We start from the raw sequence: 27,902 nt of genomic DNA on the forward strand, positions 1-27,902 counted from the left end.
CCTGTATTGTTATTTTTCAGAATCTGTTTCTGGCTTGAACATGTGTGGCTCAATTACTACAACATTACAGCTTGCCATCGTGTAGTTTTACAGTGTTTGAGGAGAGTAGGAGGTAAGCCACTTTAAGGCAGGAAGGGATTACTATTTTAAAAGATAAAGCCATACTAACTTACTTAAATAAGTAACTGATGCACAGATTAGTTACAAGGGGTTTAATAAAGCTTTTAAGTTTCCCTCAGGGCAGAATAAGACATTATATAACTGTTTTCCCAGATTGAGGTGGTTCCCCATGAAAAGTAAACTGACCTTTCTGTGCAAGTTGATGCTGCACTTCTTTAACTATGTGGAAAAATCTGCAGCTCCAACAATGTGTTAGTCCCACGCCATAAAAGTCCAAAAATTCAGTTTAGCAGGGTGTTGCTCATCAGATGAGTGGGCCCACACTGCCTTCTAGAGTGCCAGGAAAAACTGGCATACAGTAACTAATATAGTTCCAGGCTGTAAATGAGCATCTTAACAGAATATTCGGTCTGACAACATTCAAATAAAAAAAATTTTTTCCACTAATTCCACGCTCTGTGTCAAACAGTAACCTTGTGGCTTTGGACAGCGAACGTCATATTCAAGCTGAGTTGCATTATTGGCATTTTAGGCAGATGGTAGGTCAATAAAAGCAAGACACAAATCTACTGATGCATTTCAAGGCAGAAATTCAGAAGCTGTAAAAGTGTTCAATCTGCATTTTTTAAACAGGAAAAAAATCATTTTATTTCAATATACATCGCATTTAAAACTATATAACAGTATTTGTTTGTTGAATATTTTACACAGCTCTTATCATGGAAATGTACTGGAGGTTTACAAAATAAGACCAAGCTCTGAAATAATAATAGGATAACCCGCCCTTTTGTTACTGCATACCTTTTCAAAGTGAGCTTATATGTTTTTGATGAAAATAAGACTGATAGAACAGTAGTGACTGACTCTAAATATGTAATGCCTGAGAAACTGCTTTAAGTCAGAGCAGAATGGACATAATGGGATAATATGTCACCTGCTCAAAGGTCCATATTGGCCACTTCAGAGCATTCAGATGTACAAACCAATACGCTATAAGTATGGAAGATACTTTGTATGCTGTCATTGCAGTGGAAGCAGATTCAAGAGCAGAAAGGAAGTCAGGAAGAAATGATGCCAGTCTGGGAACAGAACATCTGCTCCTGTCCGACAGTACCATCAGAGCCAAAGACAGAAACAATTTAGTGTAAACACACATCATCATAACTTTGCTCTTCAGAAATGGCCTGTAACTGTAATTTAAATAGCAAAGGGTTGTCTCTCAAGTGTGCAGGACCATTGCAATCAGTAGTCACTATATTGCACTATAACATTTGTGAGGAAGAAAATCAACAGGTAATAATCGGCCTGTATTCCTGTAGGCCAGCACCTGAGAAGGCCTCTGGTTCGAAACAAATTACACACATTGTGGTGCTAAAGTGAGCACTGAGTGACGAGAGGTCAACTCTCCACTAGGGGGCCTTTGAGACCTGACAGTGATGACTAAGGAATCCCTTTTATTCATCTCAGGGTGCAGCGGAGTCCCCAGAGAGACTCACTATGCCGTGGTGCAACAGCAAAGCAATGGGCACAGCCCACCACCATCAAGAGGTGAATGGTCAGAGTCCATCTCACAAAGTGATACAGAATTACACATTCATTGCAATAAAAAGCATGAAGGAATCTCATTATAAAAGCTGTCAGTTTATCAGTTTTGCTCTCTCAGGACTGGTGGATTGGTGAAGATTGCTTTCCAGTTCCCTCACACAGCAACCGTTTACTGAAGAGATTTTAGTATAGCTATTACCAGAATCATCCTTATTTACATGGCAATCATGACTTACATTCTTTTGAATAATCCAAGTCCTGTGGGAGCTCGGGCACAAAGGCAGGAAGCTCGCTAAAGCATTAGGAAAATATGTCACAAGTCATTTCATTTACACCTAAAGCAAAAATGAACAAAAAAAACCAAACATGGTGGCCTGTTCCAATCTTGTGATGCAAACTGTCACAGAGGACGGCTGCACAACGTCTGGTTTGCCTGTTTACCCTCTCTCCCTTTTGCACCTCTGCAGTCAGACAGGCATTTGTGATTCATTTGTGTTGGGTGGGAAGAAAAAATCACTTTGATTCCCACTGACAAACCAGCACGTCTCAGAAACAAATCGAATCGTCCCTCTGTGGCTTCTTGTTTGGACTTTCTGCCACCTCATCTATAATGACCTCATTCTGAAGTCGTAGCAGGTACAATCATGACCATTAAGGTTTACCAGAGCAGTGCTGCATTTGCTTTCTACACAGCCGAGGATCTGTATGTTGCATATGCTCTAATTGTGGCAGACTGTGTGCTTTTGGGGATCGTTTGGGGGTCAGATGCCCGCCTTGTCACTGTAGAACGGTGTGACATGAAACATGTAGCAGTGTGTGCAAACCCTCACAGGCTTCACCTGACCGTATCGAGGCAGTGGAGCAGAATGGGAAGAGCAGCGAGAGCAGAAGATCTGAAAAGAAACAATATGTAATATATTAGCATGCAATAGTTTGAAATATCAGTTTGAGCAACGACACCATCAGACAAAAAGACACGTACCTTCCCACAGCTCCTACAGTGATGCTTCCTGCGGATGACGGTGAAGGGAGCCTTGCAGGTGATGCAGGAGTTGCAGGCCTCATCGGGGACCCAGTCGGGAGGGTCTACATAGAAGCAATAAGAAACAATAAACACAAAGCAGACCTGTCGCAAGCTCAACATTTGCTGAGGGAAGGAGAAAAGGAACGAGTTGACAATTCAACTAAACTCTGTGTTGGTGAGTTTGTAGATTTGCTGACCTTCGAACTGGCCTTCCCTGGCTTTGGCTGCCAACTCCGATGACGAAATGGTCTCCTGACACAGAGCACAGTCCTCCAGCACTGCACTGCGCATAACAGGACCTGCCGAACACCACAAAAGAAGAGACTTAAACCAGTGTAGTGTGTGATTGACAGTTGTTTAAACCCTGCTGCAGAGCCATTGTTTGGGACAACACAGTGCAAATTTGCTGAGGCAGTTGAAAAGGCATCGCAGTGGTCAAGATGTGATGTAACATGAGGACAGTTCAAGGAGGGACATTGCAACGTCTATGTATAAAGATGTTTTTATGATGCTTTCATGACCAGCAGTGTGGAGCGTTTTATCAATTAGTTTAATCTGCAACGACAGATTTGTTTGTCTACTTTGGGGAAGCACATCTGTCATTACCAAATTGGAGTCATGTTTTTGGCCATGATATAATTAATGAGGGAAATATCTGGCTCTTTAGCTACTAGGTAAATACATTTTAATATAAGTTATCTCTGTATGGTGCTAAATGGATAGCTTTTTTTAACTGAAAACAGGTGCTTCAACTATGAGGGACAAATAGTGATAATTATCTGTAGCTTAATTATTACTATGAGCGATCCCTGTTAGTTTGTGACATTGTCATTTAATTGCCATTTAATTTATTTGTTGTATTCAAGTTTCCTATTTTGTTTAACTTGTGTCGCAGTATCTGGTCAAACTTGAGTACATTGATTTTAAATCTGCAGCTAACACAGCTACTAGAGGTGCAACTAAGAGGGACTGCACAGTTCTACGCAGGAAATGCTACATTTATTCAGGCCATCTTTTCTTTCAGAGCATCAAATCAATGGAATTCAAAACCACAACTTATAGCACTTTAGAGAAATGGCTTATTGACATGACAACTGATATTGCCTTCTTCCACCAATAACAACATTATAGTCATAGTCTATTTGTGTCTGTAAGTATAGAGTGCTGGATTTTGCATTTATAAAGATGTAGGTTAATTTAACAATTCTAATGTCATATTACATTATAATTATTTATGCCTAACAACATCAGGTAAAAGGATTGCTGATGACAATTAGTCTTTTGGCTATCCCAGGTGTATTTCTGTTTATTTGAATGGTGATTAATGTACATTGTCCCTTTTAAATAAAGAAGTCAAAATCCAATTAAAAAACACATTTTCTCATAGTTCTGTTGTACAGTTCTGTGCAGTGTTGTGTTGTTCATGTACTGGTATGCACCTATGATACTTCAAAGACCATGTAACCACTGTTCCTAATGACTTTAAGAATTTTGATCATGTTGAGAACATTATCAGCCAAACATCTAGTGACGTACTAACCATTATACAGACGTGTATAGTAGGTTGTATTTAGAGTGGTTTAAAGCATTACAGCAAATGAACACAAGCAGTTCATACTGGGAATGATTTCATTTGTTCATTTGTGCCAAGCAAATGAAATTACATTCAAAGCATTCTTTCTGAAGAGAAGCTGCAGTGCAGGCAGAGGTCAAGCTAACAGGCTAAGCTATGACAACGTAGACAAGCAAGCGTTGATTTCATGCAGGCGCTGAAGATGCAGCACAAGCTGTTTAACGTTTTTTGCAAATGCATCACAAACAAAGAAACTGTCAATGAATGAAATGGTGCTTCACTGCCTTTCCATCTTTATGACTATAGTTAAAGTCAGTTAAGGGAGAAAAAATATTTAAATTCACCATGCTGCTCAAAGGTTACTGTCACTTTTTAAGACCAAATGTTTCCTTGTCTGTCACTCAGTACATGAGTTTACCATTCCATGCATTGTTTTTGGTTCTCTTGCAAGACACATGCCTTAATTATTTTTGACTCTTCAAATGCTTAAAAAAAAAAAAAAATGCTTAAAAAAATTATAGATAATTTTGAAGGATTATCTGAGCTGCAAATATTCTACTTCCTCTTACGGAGAAAAGAAGTAGCAGAGTGTTGTTCTGAAGCAGCACTCCATCATTTCATGCTCCATCTACAGGCTATAATACATGATAAAGGGAAATACAACTTACTGTAACATATTTAATATCTAAAAAATGTTCCTCACCTTTCTTTTGCTTGTCATTGTCTCCCTCCTCACACTTGGTTGCCATGACTTCAAACAGAGTCTTGAGGATGCTGCGAAGGTCGCTAGCATAGTTCGTCTGCAGTTGATCAGCAACACCTGCATCACACAAAAACACAAACTGGAAATCAGCCCAAGAGAGACAAAGATGTGCTGGGACAAAGACCAACAGAATGAGAGCCTTTACCTGATATACAAACAAAGAGACGGTGGATGAGGTCGCTGCTGCTGTGGAAACGTGATCGGATCTTGTTTCTCGCCGCCACCCTGGCATCACGCAGGGCCAGCTGGATCTCCTGGTGGTCCAGGTCTTCTGATGTACCCGAGCTGGGAGTCAGACTGCTGACAGGGCTGGAAGGAAGTGATGAGAGAGAGCTGAAGATCATTATTTCCCAACTTTCACAAATACACACAACCATTTACACATTCAAATTCTATTTCATCAATAGCATTGCCAAAGCATAAATGACTAAATACAAGCAGAGTAGTAAATTTATTCACACTGAAACCAATACTCCAACATCTATCTAATTAAATCTACAATCTAAGCCAGAGCACAATGAATGCTGTCACCTGTACCTCAAACAGGTGTGACACTTCAATCAGTTGGTAGGTCTGAATAGACCGTATAAAGACTAAAAAATAACAAAGCTGCCTTTTTATCAATCATTCAAGGACTTTTTTTTTTAGTTACTATCAATGGGGGAGCAGGAAGAAAGCACTCACAAACATGTGACAGCGACACACACTTTGATGGATGATTAGTTACCTGGGAGTATATGCACTGCTTGACAGACTACATGTGGTGACCGACACACTCTCACAGTCACTGCCTGACACAGAGCTGAGGGGAGAGTTCTGAAAACTAAGGACAGCCAAATAAACAGAAAAAAAATATATAAAAAAGTATATAATGGATAATAGTTAAATGAACACACAGGTGTACAGTTAGGGGGAACATAAGTGAAGTGTAAAATCATAAAAATTAAAGTAACAGAAACATATTAGGTGTATGATGAAATGAGGAAAAACACAACAAAATACCGAGACTGTATTTATGTTGTGTGGAGCTCATACAAAACATGATGACAGATCACCCCAACACAAACAACTAAGTTGGTATAATGACTCATAGAAACTACAGCAAACCTGGAACTTCTTCTGCTGTCTTCTTTGGTGTCCCTCTTTATATCTTTGTTTTCTGACTTGTCTTTATCCACCTCTTTATCCCTCTGTTGGCCTCCACTAGTATGCTGCCTCTTCTCAATCCTCAGCTGGTGGTTGCAGGGGGAGGCTCCATCCACTCCACTGGAGCTATAGTCCTGAGTGTGATGCCCCAAGCCTGGAGTCACTACCAGGCACTTCTCACAGAGCTGAGAGTTTGAATCCTCTTCCAGTGGCTCAGCAGAGCAGCGAGAAGAAGGGGGAGTCAGCTGGGCGATGTCGCCCTTACTGTGAGGTTCATGACCACGTGGGGGTAGCCGGCATGCAGAAGCCTGGATGACAGTGCTGGGGGCTGGGGTCTTACAATGTTTGTCCAGTCCCAGAGCGAGGCCTAATCCGAGTCCGGTGGTCTCTGTGGTGATGGCATCCTCATGGCCATCCTCACAGCTCCCACAGCAGACACAGGAGTTTAGCAGGCAGTGAGTGGCCACCAGGGGGCCACAGGGCTCAATCTCAGAGGGAGTGGGCCTAGGCAACAGCAGCTTGTCCACAGCCAGCTCTGTCAAGCTGGGTGAGCGAGGGTTGAAGATGACTGTAGCAGACAGCTTCATCCCTCCCATTCGATGGGCGATGACCTCAGCTGTTTCAGATGCTGTCCCCTCCAAACCCATCTCCCACCCATTGGTGTAAGGCAGAGGTTCAGAACCAGGGGCAGAGGTGCACAGGGGGCGCTTTGCAGGGGGACAGTGTGTACTCAGGCTGCGTGGCTGTGGGCAAGGCTGTTCTGATGTTGCCTCAGAGTACCAGCCGTTCCTAACAGAGTCTGGCCTTGGTCCAGGTTTGCGCTGCACAGGACGAGCACACTCTTTGGAAGGGGAAGCGACATAGTTACAAGCCTCTTTTAAGATGCTGGTGGTGCCATCTCCTGCTGTGTCCAGGTCCTCCATGAAGAAGACCCTGTCCTCCTCCTCTACATAGATGCCTGTCCTTCCCCGGCTCCCCAAGATCCTGCGTGGAGATGCCTCAGTGCTGGAAGCTCCACTGCAGCCTCCTGGCTCTCCTCTGTTAGGATGATGAGCTGGGGACTGACCCTGGCTGGGGGGTGACAACAGAGTGGACATCTCATCTCCTACGCGGTACACCATCATGTTGAGCTGCTCCAGTTCCTCCTCATCGTACTGCATGGAGCAGGCCAGCTCAGCCTCCTCTGCCTCCTCACAGAGCAGGCCCTGCTCCTGCTCCTCCTCGCCCCTCTCAGTTTCCACCTCCTCCCAGCCTTTTTCTACTTCTGCCAACTCCTCCTCCTGACTGGGACAGACAAACAGAGCAAGTTGCTCTTCTTCCCCCTCACTCTCTCCTTTAGAGGTGTCATTAGCAGGGACACAGGATGAGTGATTCTCTTGGACTGGTGCTGGTACGTTGTTTGTAGCCAGTCCCTGGCTTGTAGACAACTCCCCGTCCTGAGAAATACACAGGTTCCTCTCCAACGTCATCAACTCCTCCTCAGTCAGTGTCTGGAGCAGGTCTCTGCAAAAAAATATCATTGGGTAGTTGAAGCATAATGATAGTGGAAGAAAGATTATTTTTTTAATGTTTGATATTCTTGGCCTGTACCTGATTTTCTTCAATAAAGTGCGAAAAGGCCTGAAGAGCTCAGACATGTCCTCTGATTTTCGGTCTAGGTTAAGAGGTCCCTCTGAATACACAACCAGGCCACTAAAAAAAAAATGTTTAAAATTCTGTAAGAGGGTGGGAAGGAGCAGAAAACAAAGAGGTTTGTGGAAGGACAGGCAACACTTACCACACAATGGCTAGTCTGGGAATTGTAAACATCAGCGCGGGTTCATAGTCATCGATCATGTCCTGTGTGAGATAGCCAAGCTTTAAAGCCCTGAAATAACAGAGAGAAAACATGATGAAAAAAAAAACCTCATCATCTCCATGTGTTATTTAAACTATAATTAATTCCAGACAAAGTGAGCAGTTGTCCAGGTTGTTGTTTTTAAGAATGTTTGTCACTCCATAAATTCACCTCTCCACAGTCTCACAGAAGAGCACAATCACTTCCTGCTGTACGTAGTATTCTTTGGGAGACTTCACAGGCACCATGGCTGACACATAGCTGCCAATGGAAGAAAAGGAAACTGGAATTTAATGAGATTCTCAGTATTCAAATGTTTTTGGCACACTTGTACAAAAATCCTTGACTGGATGACAAATCTTGTGGATATATTTGATAATAATGTCTGGTCCCAAAGTTTTACCTGAGTTCAAACTCAGCAAAAAGGCTGTCAAAATGTCGCAATGCGTCCTTCATGCGGTCTGTGTACAGGCTGAGGTCTCTCAGGGCCTGATCCCTGGTGATGTTGCGCACCTCCTCTAGGCTGCGAGTGAGGTCCTTAGCCAGGGGTCTCATAGCTATACTTTCTATCTCCCTGTTCATGATGATGGAGCCAGCAGCCAGACACTGGATAACAACAAACACAGCATTAATTACCCCACCTTGTACGGAGATTAAACTGAGACAATTATGTTTACAATGGCACATTTGACCATCAACAATCAATATAAAATTGACACTTTGAGTAGCCAGTACTTGTACACTTGTTTACAATTGAAACAAAGCTGTTTTCTTCCAGACCGATGCTAGAGGGAATACACTACCTCAGCCCCAAACCACAACTGCCCCGCCAAGTTGTCATGACGAATCTCCTCGGGGAACTTGACACAAAAGTCTCTGTTGGCCCGGTCGTTGGGGATACATTCATCCATGATCTGGCTGATGATGTTCAACACATTGTCCTGTAGATGAACACGAGAGTGACAGAAACCAAAATTGAACAAACTAGTCGGAGGCATAAACATGTGTGAGTGAAAATCTGTTTTTGAAAAGTGATTTTCTCAGTGTTTCACTAATGCTGGTCAATAACCCGCGCTGAAACATTTGTCACTCTTTCAAGAGGGCCATTGTATTACAGTGTTTGAAGACCATTGATTAGGAAGAGAATGAAAACTATTTGAAAAGTACATGAGACCTTTGTGGCCTTCACAGCTACATTCTCCCTCAATAAAAACAGTGAACTAAAGCCCCTAATTCCAGCAGTGAAAATGCAGTGTCACACACAACAAGAGCTGATCAAGAGCTTATGTGCCGCTGGCATGTACAACAGCCATAACAATGACTTACAATGAGCCTTTCACTCAACCGCAGCTGCACTGTGCACTGTAATCTTGTGAGGCACAGCACTGTGTCTTTCTCTGCTCACCCCGAGGAGAAAGATTAAAAAGCTTTGAGAGGGAGAGCTTAACCACTGATTCCTTTATGGCGATGTGTCTTGGCCCTGTCTGAGCAACCACCCCACTGTCTGTGAGCGTCTCCCAGCAGGGGACACCAGTGATAACCTTCACTTCTGTTGGTTTCAAATCATCCAGGGGTAGCGACTCTGGCATGATACAGGTCTGTGCGGCTCACAAAAGACTGGCTTCTGTCCTTTTTTTTTTTTTCAACCTACCCCTCACTTTCTTCACCGTCCATCTCTGACCCTTCTCTTCTTGTATATGCCAACTAACTCAGGCTTTGTCCATCTTGCTTACACACACACACACACACACACACACACAGTGGTTGTCCTACTCCAGCAGGCCACACTGTAAGAACAGCCGTGCCAACATAATATGAGCAGCATGCCAGCAACCCCCACAGAGGTCCATGAATAAGAGCTGATAGTTGCAGTGGCAGGTTCAAGCACAACATTTTGGCTTGACTGTACTTGCCTTCTATTCTTGGGGCCTCGGGGTTGTGGGGTATCATGCTGCTTTATTCATTGCCCAAAACCCTTGAGGCCTCTGAGGCATGCCACTCTGAGGAGCCTCCTCTCTGAACTTATAAGTGTCTAGAAATGGCTGTTAAACATAGTAATTGCAACTTGTCGGGGACGACAATCAGTGATTAATCTGTTACAGTCTAGCAAAGGCTGCTCATTTACAATCCCTAAAAAAGATCTGCTTCATAGAGAATAACACACCAAAGAAAAACAAGGTGACACCTTGGCAGAGGGAAAGATGGAGGAGAAAAGACAGAACAGTCGGGGATCAAGTGATGACCTTATTAAGTAGTTCTCCCTGTGTGCCCTGTTGGTGGGGGGAGCTGCTGAGGCACAACGGGCCAGATGAGAACCTCCTCCACTACCTCCAGATCTCTCAGCGTGATGCAGCATGGCAGCCATCACTCATGAATAACATCACCTGCTCAGCTCCTCTAAGCCTTGACCTCGTAAAGGTCTGAAACAATAACCTGTACCACCACATACAATAACTCACCTGTCTATAGATTCTTCACATTCAGTCTCATATTCAGATGGACAGAAAGAGAGCAATTCCTGAACAAATTCTAATTTACAGCACAATTTCTTTGACCAAAGCTGTGGTTATAAATTGCCTCTTTCTAAAGAGGCCACTCTCCTAACCATTTACTAATGGCCCACATGACACACAGCTCAGCGTTATCAAAGCAAAGATGAGTGTGTCTGCCGACTGCTTCCAAACAAAGTCTACTTATCTCACCTTATCAGCAAAAACTGCTTCATAGAGGAACCCAGCCAAGCAACGTCTGGTAAGGCTAAAAAGTCCTATCACCATGCCTGTTTCCGGAAAAGGATAATAAGGCTGTTGTCTATTTTTAGTTTTGAGGCCATCCAAGGTCCAGCTAGGTGATTATGTGAACGAAATGAATCTAAAACAACCATACATAAAGATGACTCAGAGTCATACTCAAGCTGGGGGTTACTTTACCTCAATTCCAGCTTTGCTCCACTATTTTATGTATTATTTAAACAGAATGAATGAAATATGAGCACTAATTTAAGCATGTTGAAATGGATTCGTGGCAAAATGAAAGGCAGGGAAGGATGATGATTCTGAGTTAGTTCTCTGTATTGACCTGACAGGATCGGAACTGATTGACCAGCAAGGTACATCTCTGAGGGTCCTTCCTGCCGTCGAGGCTGTCCAGCTCAGTGGCCACCTGGTTAAGCTCTTCATCAGCGTAATAGAACTGGGCCAGGAGCTGAGGGTCCGTCCTCTGTACAGAAACACAAGGAAGAACAAGGAGGTCATCGTCCGTACTGGTACAGCTGCATATCAGAGACAATACAATCAAAGCAATGCAAAGAATGTTCAAAACAGTACGCAAAAGGTTACAAATTACAATTAATTAAATGATTCGGTACTGAATTTGAAAATAGTGCACTTTTTGTGTATAATGTGTGCATGTACTACACCAAAAAGCCCAACCCATCTTTAGGATATGTGTAGCCTTAATCAGATAATATATTTTTATTACTGAGGGTTTCTAAAAAAGCTGAAGATTTTCTTCCCCTAGATAAGAATATTTACTCATCTTATTACACTATTCTGCCGATAAAAGTTGTAAATACAGAAATCATTACAAATATAGCTTCTGAGATACTGTGAACAATTCATGAGAGCTATGGTTGCTCAGTGTTATTAGGCTAATTACAAAAACATCATACGCAAGGTATTAAATTCAATATAATCGCTGAATATCTTTCATTTAGTGAACATTACATGCTTCACAGAAAAGTAAGGGAGTCTCCTCATTGTCTCTTAAGCTGTGGACACAAATAAAGCTTCTACAGCTATGAAATCACCAGACCTAGCCTTACATGTCAAAGCAGTACAACATGTACAGAAGAAATTACAGGACATCAAACCAAACAGCGCATTTATTTGACCCTAAACAGAACACAGGCAAGGCTAAAAGTGACTGCAACACCCGCAAGACACTGTGCTTTCTGTATTCACAGGAGAAGTGTGGGAAAAAATCTAAAGACTTACGATAAAGTGAGAGATGTGCCTTTAGTAAGAAGTCCTACTCACACCCCTGGGGGGGGATTCGTCATGTCATTACAAAATATGGTGGCAATCAAAATAATTTCATTGAACTGTATTATTTAGAACTGAACTTTATTCAGTTTCAGTCTGACTGGCTACCCAAATTCTTGTGTGATTCTGTCATTACACAGATAACCGATCATGTGTTTATCATAAACATTACAGTCAGTGTCTGTCATTTCTTTACCCAGAACCAGGTGTTATTATTATCAGCATTTTACATATAGTTGTCCTGACAACATTAATGATCCAGTATTTATTTCCAATCTCTTTTTACCTCATTATACAGCTTATAATGTACACTTTAGGCCTTTAGATAAGTTTTTAAATTGATATCATTATTAATATGTAGCACATTTTTTCCCAATATTTTCTATTATGTCTTTTGGTATTATTTATAATACATAGAGAGATGATGTCAGTCGTGAATCTGTTGTGGCAGCTCAGTCCAGATAGGATTTAAACATTGGAGCCTGACTGTTGCTTTGAGCCGAAACAAATGTTTTTGCAAGTAATAAAATCCTGATATCAAACAATATTTTCTATGTATTTACACAGTTTTATTGAAAAGGTAAAATCATTGGGCCATTGTCTATTACTTTTCAGCAATTTATTTCACAAACTAGTTTGGAATTTCATGTGAAGACAGTGATTGACTCTGTATCAACATTTGCTCTGCTACTATATGCTATTTGATGTGCTGCAGACAGTGGTGAAGGTATTGTAAACAACTGGGTCTGAGTTGTTCTGCTAAACAATTTATAAATTACCCCAAATATCTTTCTTCTGCTCTGTTCTGTAAATAAAAGTTTTCATATCAGACAACATATATGCCACTACAATATATTCGCGATAAGCCCACATTAGTCAACCAACTTATCAGTCGGTCTCTACAAACACCTCAGTTTTCAACCAATGGCAGCACTTTCAGGTTCTGTTTACCAGCAAAATGATACTAAAACAGACGTAGAATGATGCCCTGCTCGCATTAGTTACTGCTGCTGCTGTTATACAACTGAAACTAAAACAATACCTGGATGACTCAGAGTGTCACCTACAAGACAATGCCTTCAGTGTTTAAAGGAGCACTGCATTTTGACAGTTGCCATTCCAGGAACAAACATCTGGATTTATAGCAGACAGGTAACCTACTAATCAAAATGCCTGGCTTAATAACATTATTTTCCTTTCAGGGTGTAGATCATTGTTTAATATTATAAGCTGTCTTTTGCTAACCCTTCTGGCTCACCAACAAAGACACTACAGAGGGAGTCATCCCCAGCACAGTGCCTTTCTACTGTCTGTCTGCAGTCTCAGTGTCAGATGTTCACTGTGAGTACTGCTTGGAAGAGGTGCACTGGATGTCAATGGCATACTTTTTAAAGTAGAAAATCCTAATTACAAAATATTTCCTCTACTCTTTGGCACAGTTCCAGCTGCAGGTGCCCTAGGCGACCACCCAGTTCTTCTACGCCTACAAACAGTCCTGAGTAACTTCCCCAGTGTCCAAAACCTGCTTGCTGATCTCATAACGTGAGTCAATTATTCATTTCAGCTGCAAAATTTAGTAACAGATGTCATGCATGGAGAAAATCAAGGAACAATGGAAAATGAGGAATGTTTCCTTGTGTGCTTTCTTTTGATTGTTCAGCAAACTCATTGTCACTGGGTACTCAGGAGAAGTACCAAGTAACAATCTATTAATTAAGAGAACTGCATACTATATTCATTTACTATGCTTGTTTTTATGCATAGCGTCTGGAGGAATTACAGGGTGCACAGTTTTTAGCTCTGCATGTGCAAAATACATTGTCAGACATAAGCAGCTACAGTCTGCAGACACCCAGTTTGGTAGTTGTCTGTGTGGTCGGCAAGTCGATGCATGAACTACATATTGTGTTAAGCGAGTCTCATGGATACAATAACATTGTGTTAGTACAGCACTTCGGTGTTAACAGGTAGAGTACTTTACACACAGTTTCACTCACTCCAATCATTCATACCCAGCAGTACATCTAACGCTTTTATTCGTCTTTTGCTTTGGGGATGTAAAACCTAATCTCATGCAAATAAACAAATGAAACGGAGAGAGAAAGCAATAGAGCAGCGTAGAGGGAGCAGTCATGCCGAGGCAATCGAGCACAAACTTGAAGGTAGTATACTACAGGAACATACTGCCGATCTGTAGGGACAAAAATAAAATCAGGTAAGTAGGGCACTGTATGGGCCAGCTTAATAACAGATTGCTGTCCCATTTGCTAAGTTTTTCTAACGATTTGTGAGTAAAAAACTTTAGATGGACGACACATATTCATACATACACATTTTCAACAAGTATATCTGGTAAAGTAAATGATAAAAATGTTCAATAATCCTGACAAGAGGAGTTAACAAAGGTTAATAGTGTGAAAGCTTCCCAGAAGAGGGGGTATAATTAGAGAGGCTGGCCCTGGTAGAGGATTTGTGTCATTATCTCCCACCATGTTCCCCTCATTTTGGGAAAAACAGCACAGTGCAGCAAATCACTCCACTGCTGAGTGAAACACATGTGGAGCCACGACACACAAGGCCGGAATACAGACTAACAAATTTTAACACAATAACTATATTGCTGAGATGTACCCAAATATAATTGCAATCCAAACTTTACAGGAAAATCAGGTAATCAAAACTAACAAACACTTCAAGCACACAGACACAAACATCCTGGGGAAGGCTCATGTTAACCGAAAGGTTAATGGTTCTGAAAATGGCGACCACATGCCGACGTGCATCATCGCAAACCACATGGTCCCAATGATGGCACAGGAGCTTAAAATGACAGCATGACTGTGCAGACTGGAAGAAGGCAGAGCTACGCCGGCAAACAGAGGCTCATTTGCCTGTCGTGCATCAACTGTCTGGAAGTGTTGTTCGTGAAGTGAAAAGCCACAGAATGCTGGTATTTACCGAAACCTCTCATTGGACCTTTTCCCTTAAGTTTGCAGTGTTTCCTGTTGCGTGATGCTCTCCCCGCGGACCCCCGCTTTTCTCTCTGAATATGATACATGGAGCTGTTCCCTCACTCTCTCTCATTAATAATGAAACAAACAGCAAGGAGAAAACACACAGATATATCCTACAGTTGGCTCGCATTATTACTGTGAGAGGGAAAAACTGCTACGAACGTACCTCTCTAAAAGGGTTTTTAGTTGCATTCAGATAGATCCTGACATTGGATGCTACAGCAGTCTTGACTAACACATGGTGAGCTATATTATGCCATATTTAAAGTCAAGGTCAAATTCGTATTGTGTGGTAATGCTACCAGAAGGAGGATAATTTGCAATTTTTGAAACATAGCTGAGTTAGTTTCCCAATTCAGCAACCAACCTTGCAGGGCCTCTTTCATCAACTTCATTCCCCATAGTGGAAAATCGATAATATTCCTTCTCAGTATGTGCATGTGTTCGAATTTTGATGCGTCTATGTCACTTTTATATCAAATTCATACAAGTAACTCCGAGTGTGCATAAGTATGTGCAAATAAAGTTAAGCATTTCAAGCTCTTCTAAAGTGTTCTTTTGTAAGAAGGTCATACTCAGTATATTCTCTATATATCTAAATCCTCCCTGACTAGAATAAGACAGGAAGACAAAAACAGCAGAGATAAGACAAGGACTGTATAAAATTGGGAAAAGATAACATTGCAATGTTTTATTTTTCTGCAATATATATTGTAATATGAAGAAATACATGAATTTTCAAGAGGCAACCTGACTCACTCTTTTTGGAAAGCACTGATAATCATAAAATGATTAGTGTTTTTGTAGGAAGTGCATCTGCAAAGAATGCTTTTTAAAACTTTTTTAAAAAGGTGAAAAAGGTAAGTTGGAACCATTCTCATGGTGGAACACTGGCAAAGACATCCAAAATAATAAACTTTGAGGGCATTCTGATCTAGCTTTTCAGTCATCAGTCACCTGATTTAAATGGTCAAACGAGTTAGTTGTGCTGCTTCGTGTAGCGGCACCAATTGCAAGACACTTTCAGACTGAGTGTCTGTTTTTGGTCATCATCTTTTCTCATCGAAATATTTCCCTACAAATGATGTCGCATTTCTTTTTGCAACAAAATCTTGCTTTTTAGTGTTTCTCTGCAGTTCCACGCTGATTTTGCTGGTCACATGTAGACCCTACATGTCAAACAAACTCTGTGTGTTTTAAATTAAGTTTTTTTTAAAACTCTGTGTATCCAAGAACCTGTAAACTGGAATAAATTATGTAATGTCAGACAGATTTCTCTCGTATTCTGAAAAATGAGAACCGCTGTGCCAATTTGGTTTGAGTTAAGTTATATCCATGCTGATATGATATGCAGTACAGCCCCTTACAATGCTGTCAATAATATCCATTGTTGCACTTGACATCACTAACATAGAAAAAAAAAGTATACGTGGGCTTCTCTGGATGTGTAGGCTAGTGGGAAATGAGCACAAAAGAACTGATCATCATACAGGAAGAAACCAAACCCACCACAACATGAGGTATTTATCTTTAAATCTAAATTTAGCCTCTAAACACTGAGAAAAGTAATGATATCAGCAGTCAGGAGGCAGATCTGACTGGACAACTGCACAACAATGAGTGAGTCTATGATACAAATGTCACAAGGACCAAACAGGAAAGAGGAGTGGGAGACAGCGAAAGACCTTTTTCCAGCCCCGGCACAACACAGCCCATAGACTGATGGCATTCAGTTGGAGATTTCTGAAACATATAGGCCAACGCTGAAGGAGGAAGAAAAGGAGTGTTTGAGACAGACACCGTCCTATGGTCTCCTCCTGCTGCATTCCTCACGCAAGAGGGAACATTCCTGTAGCACTGCATCATGGGGAAAGTCAAAGACAGGCAATGTTCACGGCATGCGGTTTTGGATGGGCAGCAGTGCTTCAGCTGTTTTCTCTACAAGATTGATGTGCCATGAAATAATCATTTATCAAGTATCAGAAAAAGGGTATGAGAGCACTTCATTTCATTTAATAATTGTTGTGCAGATGCTTCCCCCTTCATCTCTGACACCAATGTGAGAACCTGAAGGAAGTGGCACCAGCTTTTCACAAGTTCAAACTCTGGCCAAGTCATAATGTGCCTATAATGTACTAAAATAAAACACAAACTAGTTCCTATGTAGAGATTAGTTGTTACCAGTATTTGCACCTATTACAAACCAAATGACAGCCCTGACATTAACTTTGTAAAGATCTAAAGAGGTTATTGGTTATAGTTGATATGTTACACTTAAAATGTTGTTTCATAAGTATGTATAGGATTTTATTTACAATTTACAACACAACAGTAAACCTGACATTACAAACATTATGCCAATAACATCAGACTGAAGGACCAACTAATATCGATTTGGTAAGTATTTTCCATTTGTTTTAAAATTGTATTAATGCTGCTCTTTATATGCAAATATCTCACCATGTATAAATATATAAACGTGCAAATGAAGCAGAAGCTGAAGTCTGCAGTTCCTTGAATGGCCACTAAAGGCTGACTCCAAACATAAGTCAGTCACCATAGACTCCCATGGTAAAATGCTCAACTTAACACCATAAATAAAAATGTTCACAGCCTAGTAGAAAAATGTAAATTGGTCTTGATAGCTATTTTCCCTGTTCATACGAGCTGCACAGTAGATGAATCTGTATAGAATTCACCCTTTTACATAGCATCCAGGATTAAGAATGTACATAAATAAGGGCGTGGCGATTTGGAGAGACAGACTGGTACTATCAAAGAGCAGTCGGTGTTTGCATGGTTCACCTCAGCTCGACTCACGTTCCAGCTCTTTGCTTATTTTTGGATCAGCCCCCACACTGAACTTCAACCTATTGGTGACATCTTAGAGGGTTCACCCATCTTTATATACGGTCTATGACATTTACAAAGGATTGGCAGCTAAGTTTTATATACTGTTTGGTCTCCTAAAACAGCTTAATCTGCGGTGTCCTGTGTATGTAGTTGATTAGTATTCAACAATGGAAAGCACAACAGATTTTTCCTAGAAACTGATGACCTACTCGGCAAACTAGTTTTCTAGGGCAGATTGACAAGGCCTTTAAAAGCAATAAAATACAGACTAGTCCTTTGTCTGAGATTCATATCTAAACCCTCCAGTGGTAATATTTACCTTGTTACATAGACTATGAGTCAGTGATGATATTAGTTGTTACTCTAAAAAGCAAAAGAGGCAAGCTATCTGTTGAAACAAGGGCCTGTTCTCATCTGCTTACATAACACAGGTTGACACACAGCAAAGTACGAGCTTCGACATTTAGTTTACAAGTTTAAAGTAAATAGTTAGGACGCTTACAATAACCTACAAGTATAAAACGACGCACAATATAAGTCTCCAGACAATAAAATAAAAAGAATGAAAAGCTACCTATCGGGATCTAAGTGTGTGAACATCTGGTGATCTGACTCCTGAGTTTGCAACTTGTGTCATCACCACCAATGACAGGTCTACCTTGCATAAGTGAGGAAATGATTCAGCAGATTCGGCTCTTGTCCCCTGTGGCGTGCCGCTCTCCTGTTATCCTCCTGCTGTCAGTTGTCCTGGGTGTCCTCTCTCTGGGATGACTCTGAATTTCTATCCACTGCGGTCATAAACCCATCATTTCAGACGACTAAGATCCCATAACTTGGTCTAGAGTGACAATTACCATTAAGCCCCCTCCATCACGCCGTTTCACAATGACTCGGTGAAATTTCTGCCTGTTTTGCTTAACATAAAATCAATAACAAGTGGTGACAGTGTGACTCTTATTGAAACGTGTTACTGAAAGTTGCCTGCTGTTGTATGATCAACAATTGCATCATCCCAGCCAGCTCTCTCTCCTTCAGATGCTGATTCTGGGCTTCATTTCCATTCAGACTGTGCAGATGATGATGGCTGTCAGGCTAATGCTTCTTGAGCGTCCATAGCATCGCTGCATGCACACTGAGCCCACTTAAGGGACTGATGGAAAACCTTGCCAGTGCCCTCCATACTCTATTCCAGGCTCTATTTGCTACTTTCTGGCTGCCTTCCAAGGATCAGAGGCAAATATTGTAGGGGGAAACCAGTTCATTCTGCTTCATTCAGTCAGCTGGCAGACTGGCAAAAAGCAGCCGGGTTCAGTTCATCACCTTATTTATTATTCAGGACTCAGCATAAAAGCCGTGGCAAGAGCAAGCCAATCATTTCGGTAACAAACAAGGAAACTTCCTCAACCATTATTTATATTAAGTTTGGCACAATAAAAAGCGTAATCTTTCTGAGGATGCAGTGTGAGGCTGAACTAGATGCGGTTGTGTTGAGTCATTCCTTTCGTGTTCAGCTTACATCAGGAGTTTCCTTCCTACCTCTGTGTGTTGTTTTCTGCAGCTACAGAGTTATTGATGGTGATCTTTCAACCATAAACTCTAACTGTCTTGAAATCCTTTCAGCAGCATTTTGAAGAGGCGCTGACTTTTTTTGTTGTTGTTGTTTACATAAATGTGCGGCTGCATTAATAGAATAACAGCCTGCTGAGGAGTATTTCTGCTCTAGCCAGATGAAAGTTGATTTCAGCAGAAAACAGACAGAGAGGCCTGCCCATCTGGACTCGTGGTATAATCTGTGTGCCTGTCTCCTCTCTGTGGGCTGGTCTAATCTGGCATTTGGACTGCAGCAATGACCTACGCATGTGCCTGGCACATGGGCTCCCATGCCGTGGTAATACAGAGGGGGGGGCACAGAGGATTAAGGTGGCTGCAAGGCGTGTCCAGGATCCCCTGATGGTTGTGTTGTGACACATAGGGACACCCCTCTTCGCAACAACCACAGGGAAGTTCTTATGCAACAAAATAATCTGGTTATACAATCCAGAACTGGCAGTTAAATCGTGGCTACAGAGGGGAAGATGAACTTTACATGAACGAAATCAAAAGCCTGACATCTTTCCTGTATAAATCAGTGTCATAATTAGACGACAAGATTGGTGAAGGACTTATATCTTCATGCTGGGATGCCTGTTATTAAGAATTCCCATGAACTGGATGAAAATTTAAAAAATAGCTGCTGTGATTCCCTGTTTGCAATTCTGACCCACGTTCCTGTCAAGGATGTGTATGATTCACAGTCAAGCTAATTCTGTCCACATACCGTTCATTGTTAGGAACCGTGACTGAGAGTAGACAATGCTCAGGCTGTCCCAAATTACACACAACGACAAGCACGAACAGCAAGAGTACGTATGTGAGCAAACACACATCTTTGAACGCTGTCTGTGGAGATTAAACGGATGTCAGCTGACAGGCACTGGCATCTCAACCACACTGCAGAACAGCAATATAAGTACATAATCTGTTTGTATCTTTGAACTCTTCCAAAAAGGGTTTTATTTATTTCAGAAATTTATTGTACACTGGTTGTTCAAATTGTCATTTATATTCTTTCTGTTATCATCTTTCATCAGAATCTGGCTAATCTAACTTCACAATGTAATTTATGTGTTGTTTCCTTTTAAGATAACAATACCAATTTGTGGTGTCGTTTTAAAAGATGGAACTTGCTGCCATCCTAAATTAAGTCATTACTGACTTTGTTCTTGTACTTTCCTTCTTGTACTTTAACGTATTTAATGACTGAAAAACTTGATAAAATAGAAATGTTTCTAAACATTTGTCTGGTTTTTAGGATTTCTTATCATCTCATTCCTCAGGTCTAGTAAGAAGAAACACCTGGTGCTGATAAAAAGCCAAATCCTCTCAACTGTAACAGAGGCCAAAATCTAATCCCAAAAATGCAGGTCTCCTACTCTCTGCTCCTCCTTTATTTCTTATCATCCGCTGCTGGTCAGACAGAGCACAAAACATGAGGGAGAACAGCTGAACTCATAATATAGACAAAGGGCACCTTGAGTAGATGTTTTATGTTCATCATCAGTGACGATGAATAGAGGAGTTTAAAAGGACATTGATCAGAGGGAGTACCATTTCCCACCAATAAAAACAAGGTCTAGGAAATAGTGCAACCCCTTCTCTGTGGTACCTTTAAATCTCACTCTTCTTCCACAGCTAAATTCCTTCAATCATTGCTTCCTCACACCTCGGACGGTGGGCCCTGATTCCTCAATCCAGCAATGAATTTAAAAAGGCTTTCAATCGCCTGGCCTGTCTCAATCTGCACTAGGGTCAGCTCTCTAAATCCAGGCAGCTGACACCAAATCAATTACCACATGGCTGGTGGGTAAGCAGAATGGGATAGCCACACAGAAGTCCAGAAACGGGGCTAAATATGAAGCAACACTGACCACCGCTCAGCAGTTTGCTGTTCTATCGACTCCGTGCCAACTGTGCAGAACCAGCCCTGCAAAGACAAACCACAGAACAGCAGAACCCTCCACAGCGAGAGTCGTCACACCCTGCAGAGTACGGAGCGAGTAAATTACCAGCCATGATTCACTCAGACAAAAATCTACCAATAGATATTATAAATACAGACTTTTCAAGCACATTGTAATTCATTTAATATTCATCCAGTTAATCAGATCTGCAACTAATGACTGTTTTTATCGTTCAATAATCAGATATTATTTAGCCTACAATATAAAATGCTTCAAAAATTAAAATGCCCATCATGATTTCCTAAAGGCAAAAGGGGTATCATTAAATTGCTTGCAGGCTAAAACTCATAAGATATGCAGAGAATAATCACATAAATTAAGAGAGAAAGCAGATTCTCTCATTTGATACGGAACCAAGAATTTTTGCTAAAAAAATTAAAAACTTATTTACTAATTATCAAATACTTGCAGTTTATTTTTCTGTCGACTATCATAACTGTTTTTAGATTATTCATGTGGTCTATAAAATGTCAGAAATTGTAAAAAATTACAATATAATGACATCATACTTTCACTTAACCCAACGCAATGTCTTCAAATGAAACATTTCATCCAAACAACAAAGCAAAATCCAACAATATTACCTTTAAAATTCTATTAAAGACATTTAAGCAGCAAGCATTTGCCATTTTTTGTTTAATTTAACATGAATCTAATTATCAAAATTGCAGCAGAATATTTTTTTGCCAATTAACTAATTGGTTCAACTGTAGGCAGAATTTCCTTCCTACAAGCCCTTTAAATTGGCCATAAAAATATAAAGCATTATAAATGTAATGGCCCTGTCTCCATTTTTTCAAACAGATGTTAGTAAGTTTGTGTGTCATCACCACCTCTTCACAGATGAACATTTCTTTTCAAATCAAATTCGGCTGTTGCATTTTAAGCAGGGCCCACACAGCCTGCAACAAAGGAAAACAGGCTTCTGAGTGGATGATAAGTAAAAATGTGTTTCTTTGTTGAAACCATCAGCTGTCAGAATGTCTGGTTTTCTTTCTGACAGTGTAGAAAAACATCTCCAAAGCATCTTTTATGGTGGTTTGACAATGATTTATGACCACGGTTAATACTTATATGGCTTGTGTTTCATTAACATGCATATTAATGATTTTACACCATTTTCATATTTACAAAACAAATGATTTCTTGAAATTTGACCTCAAGGCATTAAATAGACACTGACTGATTTATTTTAGTCGTCATCCAACTATTCTGTACGAAATATTTACTTCTTCTACTTTGTCAAATTTGTTGCTTTTCTTAGTTTTCTAAGACACCAATCAATATGGGGATCTCTGCTTGGGCAATAGGAAATTGTGATGACCATTTTTCACAATATACTGACTTTTTTCAACTTTTTCCAAACTCAGATACAATGTTTTAGTAATCAGAAACACAATTCAATGACTAAAGACTGCTAAGAGAAAACTCAGTTGACCGAAATTTGATGTTTTACAAGCTAAAATCACAATTGGTTTTTCCATATTCAAGACAAAGCTGCAAAAGTAGCACATTATAAACTAAAGTAATCAGTCACTCCATTTAGATAAGGAGGAGTGCAGCTATCTACACTACAAAATGTTCTGCAGGGAGAGCCTAAAAATTAGTAGCATCCTGCAGACTGAATGCACCCGGCTCGGTGCGAGCTGTGAGCCCGTCACACTGACAGATGAGGTGGTGTGGAGCTGAAGGTCAGCTCCTGAATGCCTGATGGAATAACGACAAAGAGAGGAACACAGGCTACAGAGGAAGTGTTCAGGTTTAGCCTCCTGACATCTCTCTCTCTCATCATCAGTCACTCGCAACTCTGCGCTGATGAATGAGAGTCGATGAGACTTTGGCCGTTTCAGCCGCCTGGAAACCGGAGCCAGGTCTTGTCTTCGTTTGCAGCGATGTGGCAATTTTTTTGTGAATGCTGCTCCCCTGATTTCAGCATCTTTAAAGGTTATTTACTTCTCCCTACACTACGTGTAGGGTCAGCCCTACCTGCAAAATACACAAAGTGTGAGATCTTTGTAGGTATTTCGGGACATAAGGGTTAACTATTCACACAGAAACCAGTCAAACCAGTTTAAAAGCCTTGAAGGAATGTAAAGCATCCGGCCTTACAATATTTTCCCTTTACTTAGTGTGACTTAAACCGTTTCCTTCGTAACCTTAAAGAAGACCACAGGACATGTATTCCTGGCATTTGATGGGAGATACAAGCAGAACAGACAGGTACATTATATCCTGCACAGAGCTGCACACCGCCTTCTCAGAAGCTGAGAAGGGATTGAATAGCAGGGGCAAAAGAAAGTCCTCCTCTGTGGGACTTATCTGGGGAGGTAAAGAGCAGCTCTGGAAATATCAATATATTCGCTTCAGTCAAAGAAACAAGCTGATTCAACACTTCTTCTATCTCCAGGAGAACATAGTTCAGTAATAAACTGCTTACTGATGGTGCACAATGACAACTCTACTTGGTGTTCAGCGATAAATGCCAGAATATGGGGGTTGGGACACAGATTTTAATTACGGCAGGATATATTTTCTCTCCGAGCAAAAACAAAAACCAGCTTAGCCGCTGTTCAGTATCAGGAGCATAAAGTAATCTGAACCCTCCGTTCATTACTGTTGTCTTTTCATGCTGATTGGCATAATTATAGAGGCTTTTAGCACTTCTCTCTTCGCTCCTTTGAGGCAGAACTGGTCATTTAAATCCCACAGACTTCTGTGTAATTCTGCTAATTCCTACCATGGCTGTGATTTGGCAGAAAAGGCGCTGATGCAATAGCTCAGCACTTCAGAGGCACTAATCATTTACGAATGCAACAATGCTCTGGTGAACCCCAACACTTTGGCTTAACCCCAACAATGGACCGCAAAAATGCTGTGACAGCAAACATGGTTAAACACAGAAAAGGGGAATGACGCAGATGTGTGTACGTGGTAAAGAGCAGGTGGATAATATGTAATCAGAGGCCTTTAATCTAAGCCTTGTCTGACATTACAGCTGCTGAAACTCCAATTACAGTTATTGTTTGATAAAGCAACTCAGCTGTATTGTAGCACCTGGAAGGCTGACTTATCATCCTGTTCCTCACATTAGAAATACATGTTGACTTTAAGTAAAGCAAGAAGCGTGCCAAGAAACACAACACATCCTGCACCACAGAGTCCGCAACGAGCTTAAGAAAAGACTCACAATGTAAAGCGGTAATGATGTAGGGTCAGCATTTTATCAGAAGCTCTCACATCAAAACACTAAAGGTATACAACACATTAAACACACTCATAAGTTACTGACGGCTCTTGACTTCCTATGAATGTGGGTGTGAGGACACAATGTCCACATACCCAAAAGTTAACATAAAAGTTAACAAGAATTTTGCACCCTGGAGAAATGTTCACATTCACTCATCCTTAAAGGTGCTGCAGTTGGCATATATTGAACTGTTCATTTAACAAGGCAACCAAGCCTTTAATACTTCCCCTGCTGTGTCAGGCATGTTTCCACACTCTGAGCTTGATTTAAGGTATCACAGCACATCCATTACTGGCTCACCCCAAAAAGTGATGATGATTTTGCTGACAAACGGTGTTTCCTGTGCAGCATTTGATTGTTTTGCTTTTTAAACAGCCATTTATCCAGTTTCAGATTATGCGTGCCTTCAGCAAACAAATCAAATCGATACAAACACTGCTGAGCAGCAGCAACAAATCATTTAAATACACAGCTAGAGACAAAAAATGGCTACTGTTTTGATAATCAGCACTTTGTTTCAGTCACTGTTTAAGCAGAAAAGTTCAGTTTCTTCAAGTTGGAATAATCTGTTCCCACTATTTTATTTACATTTTATAAACCGAACTACAGTTGCAGCGATTATCTGACTAATCAATTAGTTGTCAGCAATGAAAATAATCATCAACTATTTTGATAATTGGTTTGAGACATTTTTAAAAGTCATTCCAGCTTTTAAAATTGTAGAATTTTCAGATTTATTTTTTCGTCAATGACTATGAACTGAGTATATTTGGGTTGTGGACAAAACAAGACATTTGAAGACATAATTGTGGGCTTTTGGGAAACAATAAGCGCTGTTTTTAACCATTTTCTGACAGTTTATAGACCAAACAACCAATCAATTAATGAACTAAATAATCAAGAGATTAATTGATTATGAAAATGACTATCAGTGCCAGTCTTACACTATATGGCAAATCATGTAATTTACAAAAACAACAGACTGATCGTAAGTTACAGCCCTGAAATTAAATATTGGACCTTTAATCAACTAAAACCTATGTTGGCTTTGATAAATTTCTTATTTCTTTTTATTCTTTTTTTCCCTGTATTACTGTTGTTCTTGTTGTTACAAATAACCACATCTTCTAAAAAGGTACTATCAAGCTATTAAAAATACCAAAACAAAATCCCACCACTGGCATTTCAGCTGAAGGCAGCAGTTAGGAAATCAGTACAAATCAATGTACCCTGGCTGGTTGAACCATTGTTAGCCCAGACTGGAGCTTGAAAACAAAAGCATGAACATCAACAAAGGGAAAGCTGCTGGTTAATACAGTGTAACATCGGGGACATGGGGCTAATGTTAGCAGATGTGTGGCAGTGTACGAAGTGATCGGGGCTAGCGAGCCACAGCGGTCGGCTGTTTTTGCTGGCTATGCCTCCACAGCTATGCATAAAAAAATAACTGACTGTAGAGCTGACACGGCGTGAGGATCCACAACAACTTACCTTGGGCTTGTACAGCCACTTTCGAAAGCGGTTCATCGTTCCCTCGCCACCTTCCTTTGTCACCAACCCCTCCTCTCCTCTCCTCTCCTCTACCTGTGTGTCTGACAGCGTCGGCAGTTGGCGGCTAAGCTAGCTAGCGCTGGTGGGGTCCGGATCGGAAAACGTACAAAAACACAAATGTACGGCAAGTTGTCCTGAACGCTACAACGCGGCGTACGAAGGAGACATTCGAAAAGAGCCACTTATTTCCATCTTCCCGGAATCCCCGAGGTTCGCTGCCTGTCTCCCCCGCCCGGTCACTTTCCAAGTCCCGACGATACAGACAACCGGAGCACCGACGGCTCCGCTGTTCTCTGCCGCTCTAACGCTACTTGATGACAGTCACGTTGACAACATTCACCTCCCACTTTCCCAGGAAGTGCTGCGTTCAAGTGCTGCTCCAAAAACACAGCGCACTGACCGTGAGTGGTGATTTTTAGATTTAAAATGACCTTAAATGATCTCAAAGGTACTCTACTTTTAGCTTAGCCTTGTTTTTCTTAAGTAAAGCATGATAGTTCTTATTATATGTATATGTAATATGCCTTTTTTATATTTAAAAAAATGTTCACTTAAGCATTTATAAAACCTTTTAAGAATGATGTGTGTCTGTTTTGTATTTTCCACATAAGAAACAGAAATGACATTTTATCTTCACCCGAATTTTAAAATCTGGAGTCTATGAATAGCTTATACAAGTAGGTGTTTTTATTTTTCCAAAAGTTACTGGATACAAAGGTACTACTGGTCTGAAAATGCATTCTTACTGTTTGTGTACTAGGGGTTTCAAGTTTCCTCATATAACCTGAATATCAGTTCTCTAAACTACTCGATTTTACAGAAATTTGCTCATATGTCTATGTTTTAACAGATATTGCAACATCAGTGATGATCTTACTGTCACAATGTTTCATTTAAAATGGCTTGTTGGTATGATGGTGTCCCATTATCAAAAAGGCAGTAGTTGTGAGAATATAATAGTCAAATCAAACTTTTTGACTCTTCTGTGGCTACTCATCATTGTATTCCCTCTTTGACTCTATCTATCTATCTATCTATCTATCTATCTATCTATATATATATATATATATATATATATATATATATATATATATATATATATATATATATATATATACATAACAAACATATATATATCTGTCTGTCTGTCTCTCTATCTATTATTCATATATATATATATATATAGCTGTAGTAGTGACAACACAATTCCAAACCAATGACTTTGTTTACACACCCACAAAAAATCAGATTATGCTAATCAGATTAAGGCAGGAAATCAGATGATGCATTGTGAGGCTGGTCTTAAAACCCAGTTTGCATGTGATTTGTTCAGTAATCAGCTTTTTTCCCCAGCGGCCCCCTCAAAACCCAGATGTGAAGTGAGTCGCTTTCTATTACTAAGAATTTCCAATAAAATGACTTATAAAACTCTGCTTTCATCTGGTTGCCATTATTTGAGCGTCTTTCTTCTTCTCCTGCTGTATTTTTTTATCATATGATTTTGATTATCTGGTGATTATTTTAACATTTCCAACAGCACGTGAATGCAGCGCACTGCTCGCACAGACGTCACAACATACTACGTCATAATTATTGTTATGGCAGCCAACAAAGGATCAGGATGCC

The 27,902-nt window shown here is 40.6% G+C and overlaps 1 protein-coding gene across 2 annotated transcripts; it reads right to left on the reverse strand.

Annotated features, from left to right (window-relative positions):
* Window positions 1–724: 724 nt before the first annotated feature.
* Window positions 725–26,589, reverse strand: zfyve28 (zinc finger, FYVE domain containing 28). Of its 2 annotated transcripts, XM_023285902.3 has the most exons (14): window positions 26,217–26,589; window positions 11,087–11,227; window positions 8,812–8,949; window positions 8,412–8,614; window positions 8,180–8,269; window positions 7,949–8,038; window positions 7,762–7,863; window positions 6,133–7,674; window positions 5,753–5,848; window positions 5,171–5,334; window positions 4,966–5,082; window positions 2,887–2,988; window positions 2,648–2,751; window positions 725–2,558 (listed from the first exon to the last, which is right to left on the reverse strand). In XM_023285902.3, the coding sequence occupies exons 1-14, from the start codon at window positions 26,250–26,252 to the stop codon at window positions 2,427–2,429; spliced, it is 3,057 nt and encodes a 1,018-aa protein (XP_023141670.1). In that variant the 5' UTR covers window positions 26,253–26,589; the 3' UTR covers window positions 725–2,426. The 2 variants fall into 2 exon arrangements, with proteins under 2 accessions (XP_023141670.1, XP_023141672.1); XM_023285904.3 differs by lacking the exon at window positions 5,753–5,848.
* Between the last annotated feature and the right edge of the window lie 1,313 nt (window positions 26,590–27,902).

The sequence above is a fragment of the Amphiprion ocellaris genome, chromosome 20 (assembly GCF_022539595.1).
Source record: "Amphiprion ocellaris isolate individual 3 ecotype Okinawa chromosome 20, ASM2253959v1, whole genome shotgun sequence".
Classification (NCBI taxonomy): Eukaryota; Metazoa; Chordata; class Actinopteri; family Pomacentridae; genus Amphiprion; species Amphiprion ocellaris.

Coding starts and splice junctions, on each gene's coding strand:
- zfyve28 (XM_023285902.3), bottom strand. CDS start 26,252: ATGAACCGCTTTCGAAAGTGGCTGTACAAGCCCAAG. Junction 11,228..26,216: donor AGTGGCTGTACAAGCCCAAG/GTAAGTTGTTGT, acceptor GTTTCTGTACAG/AGGACGGACCCTCAGCTCCT. Junction 5,335..5,752: donor AGCAGTGCATATACTCCCAG/GTAACTAATCAT, acceptor ACTTCCTTCCAG/CCCTGTCAGCAGTCTGACTC.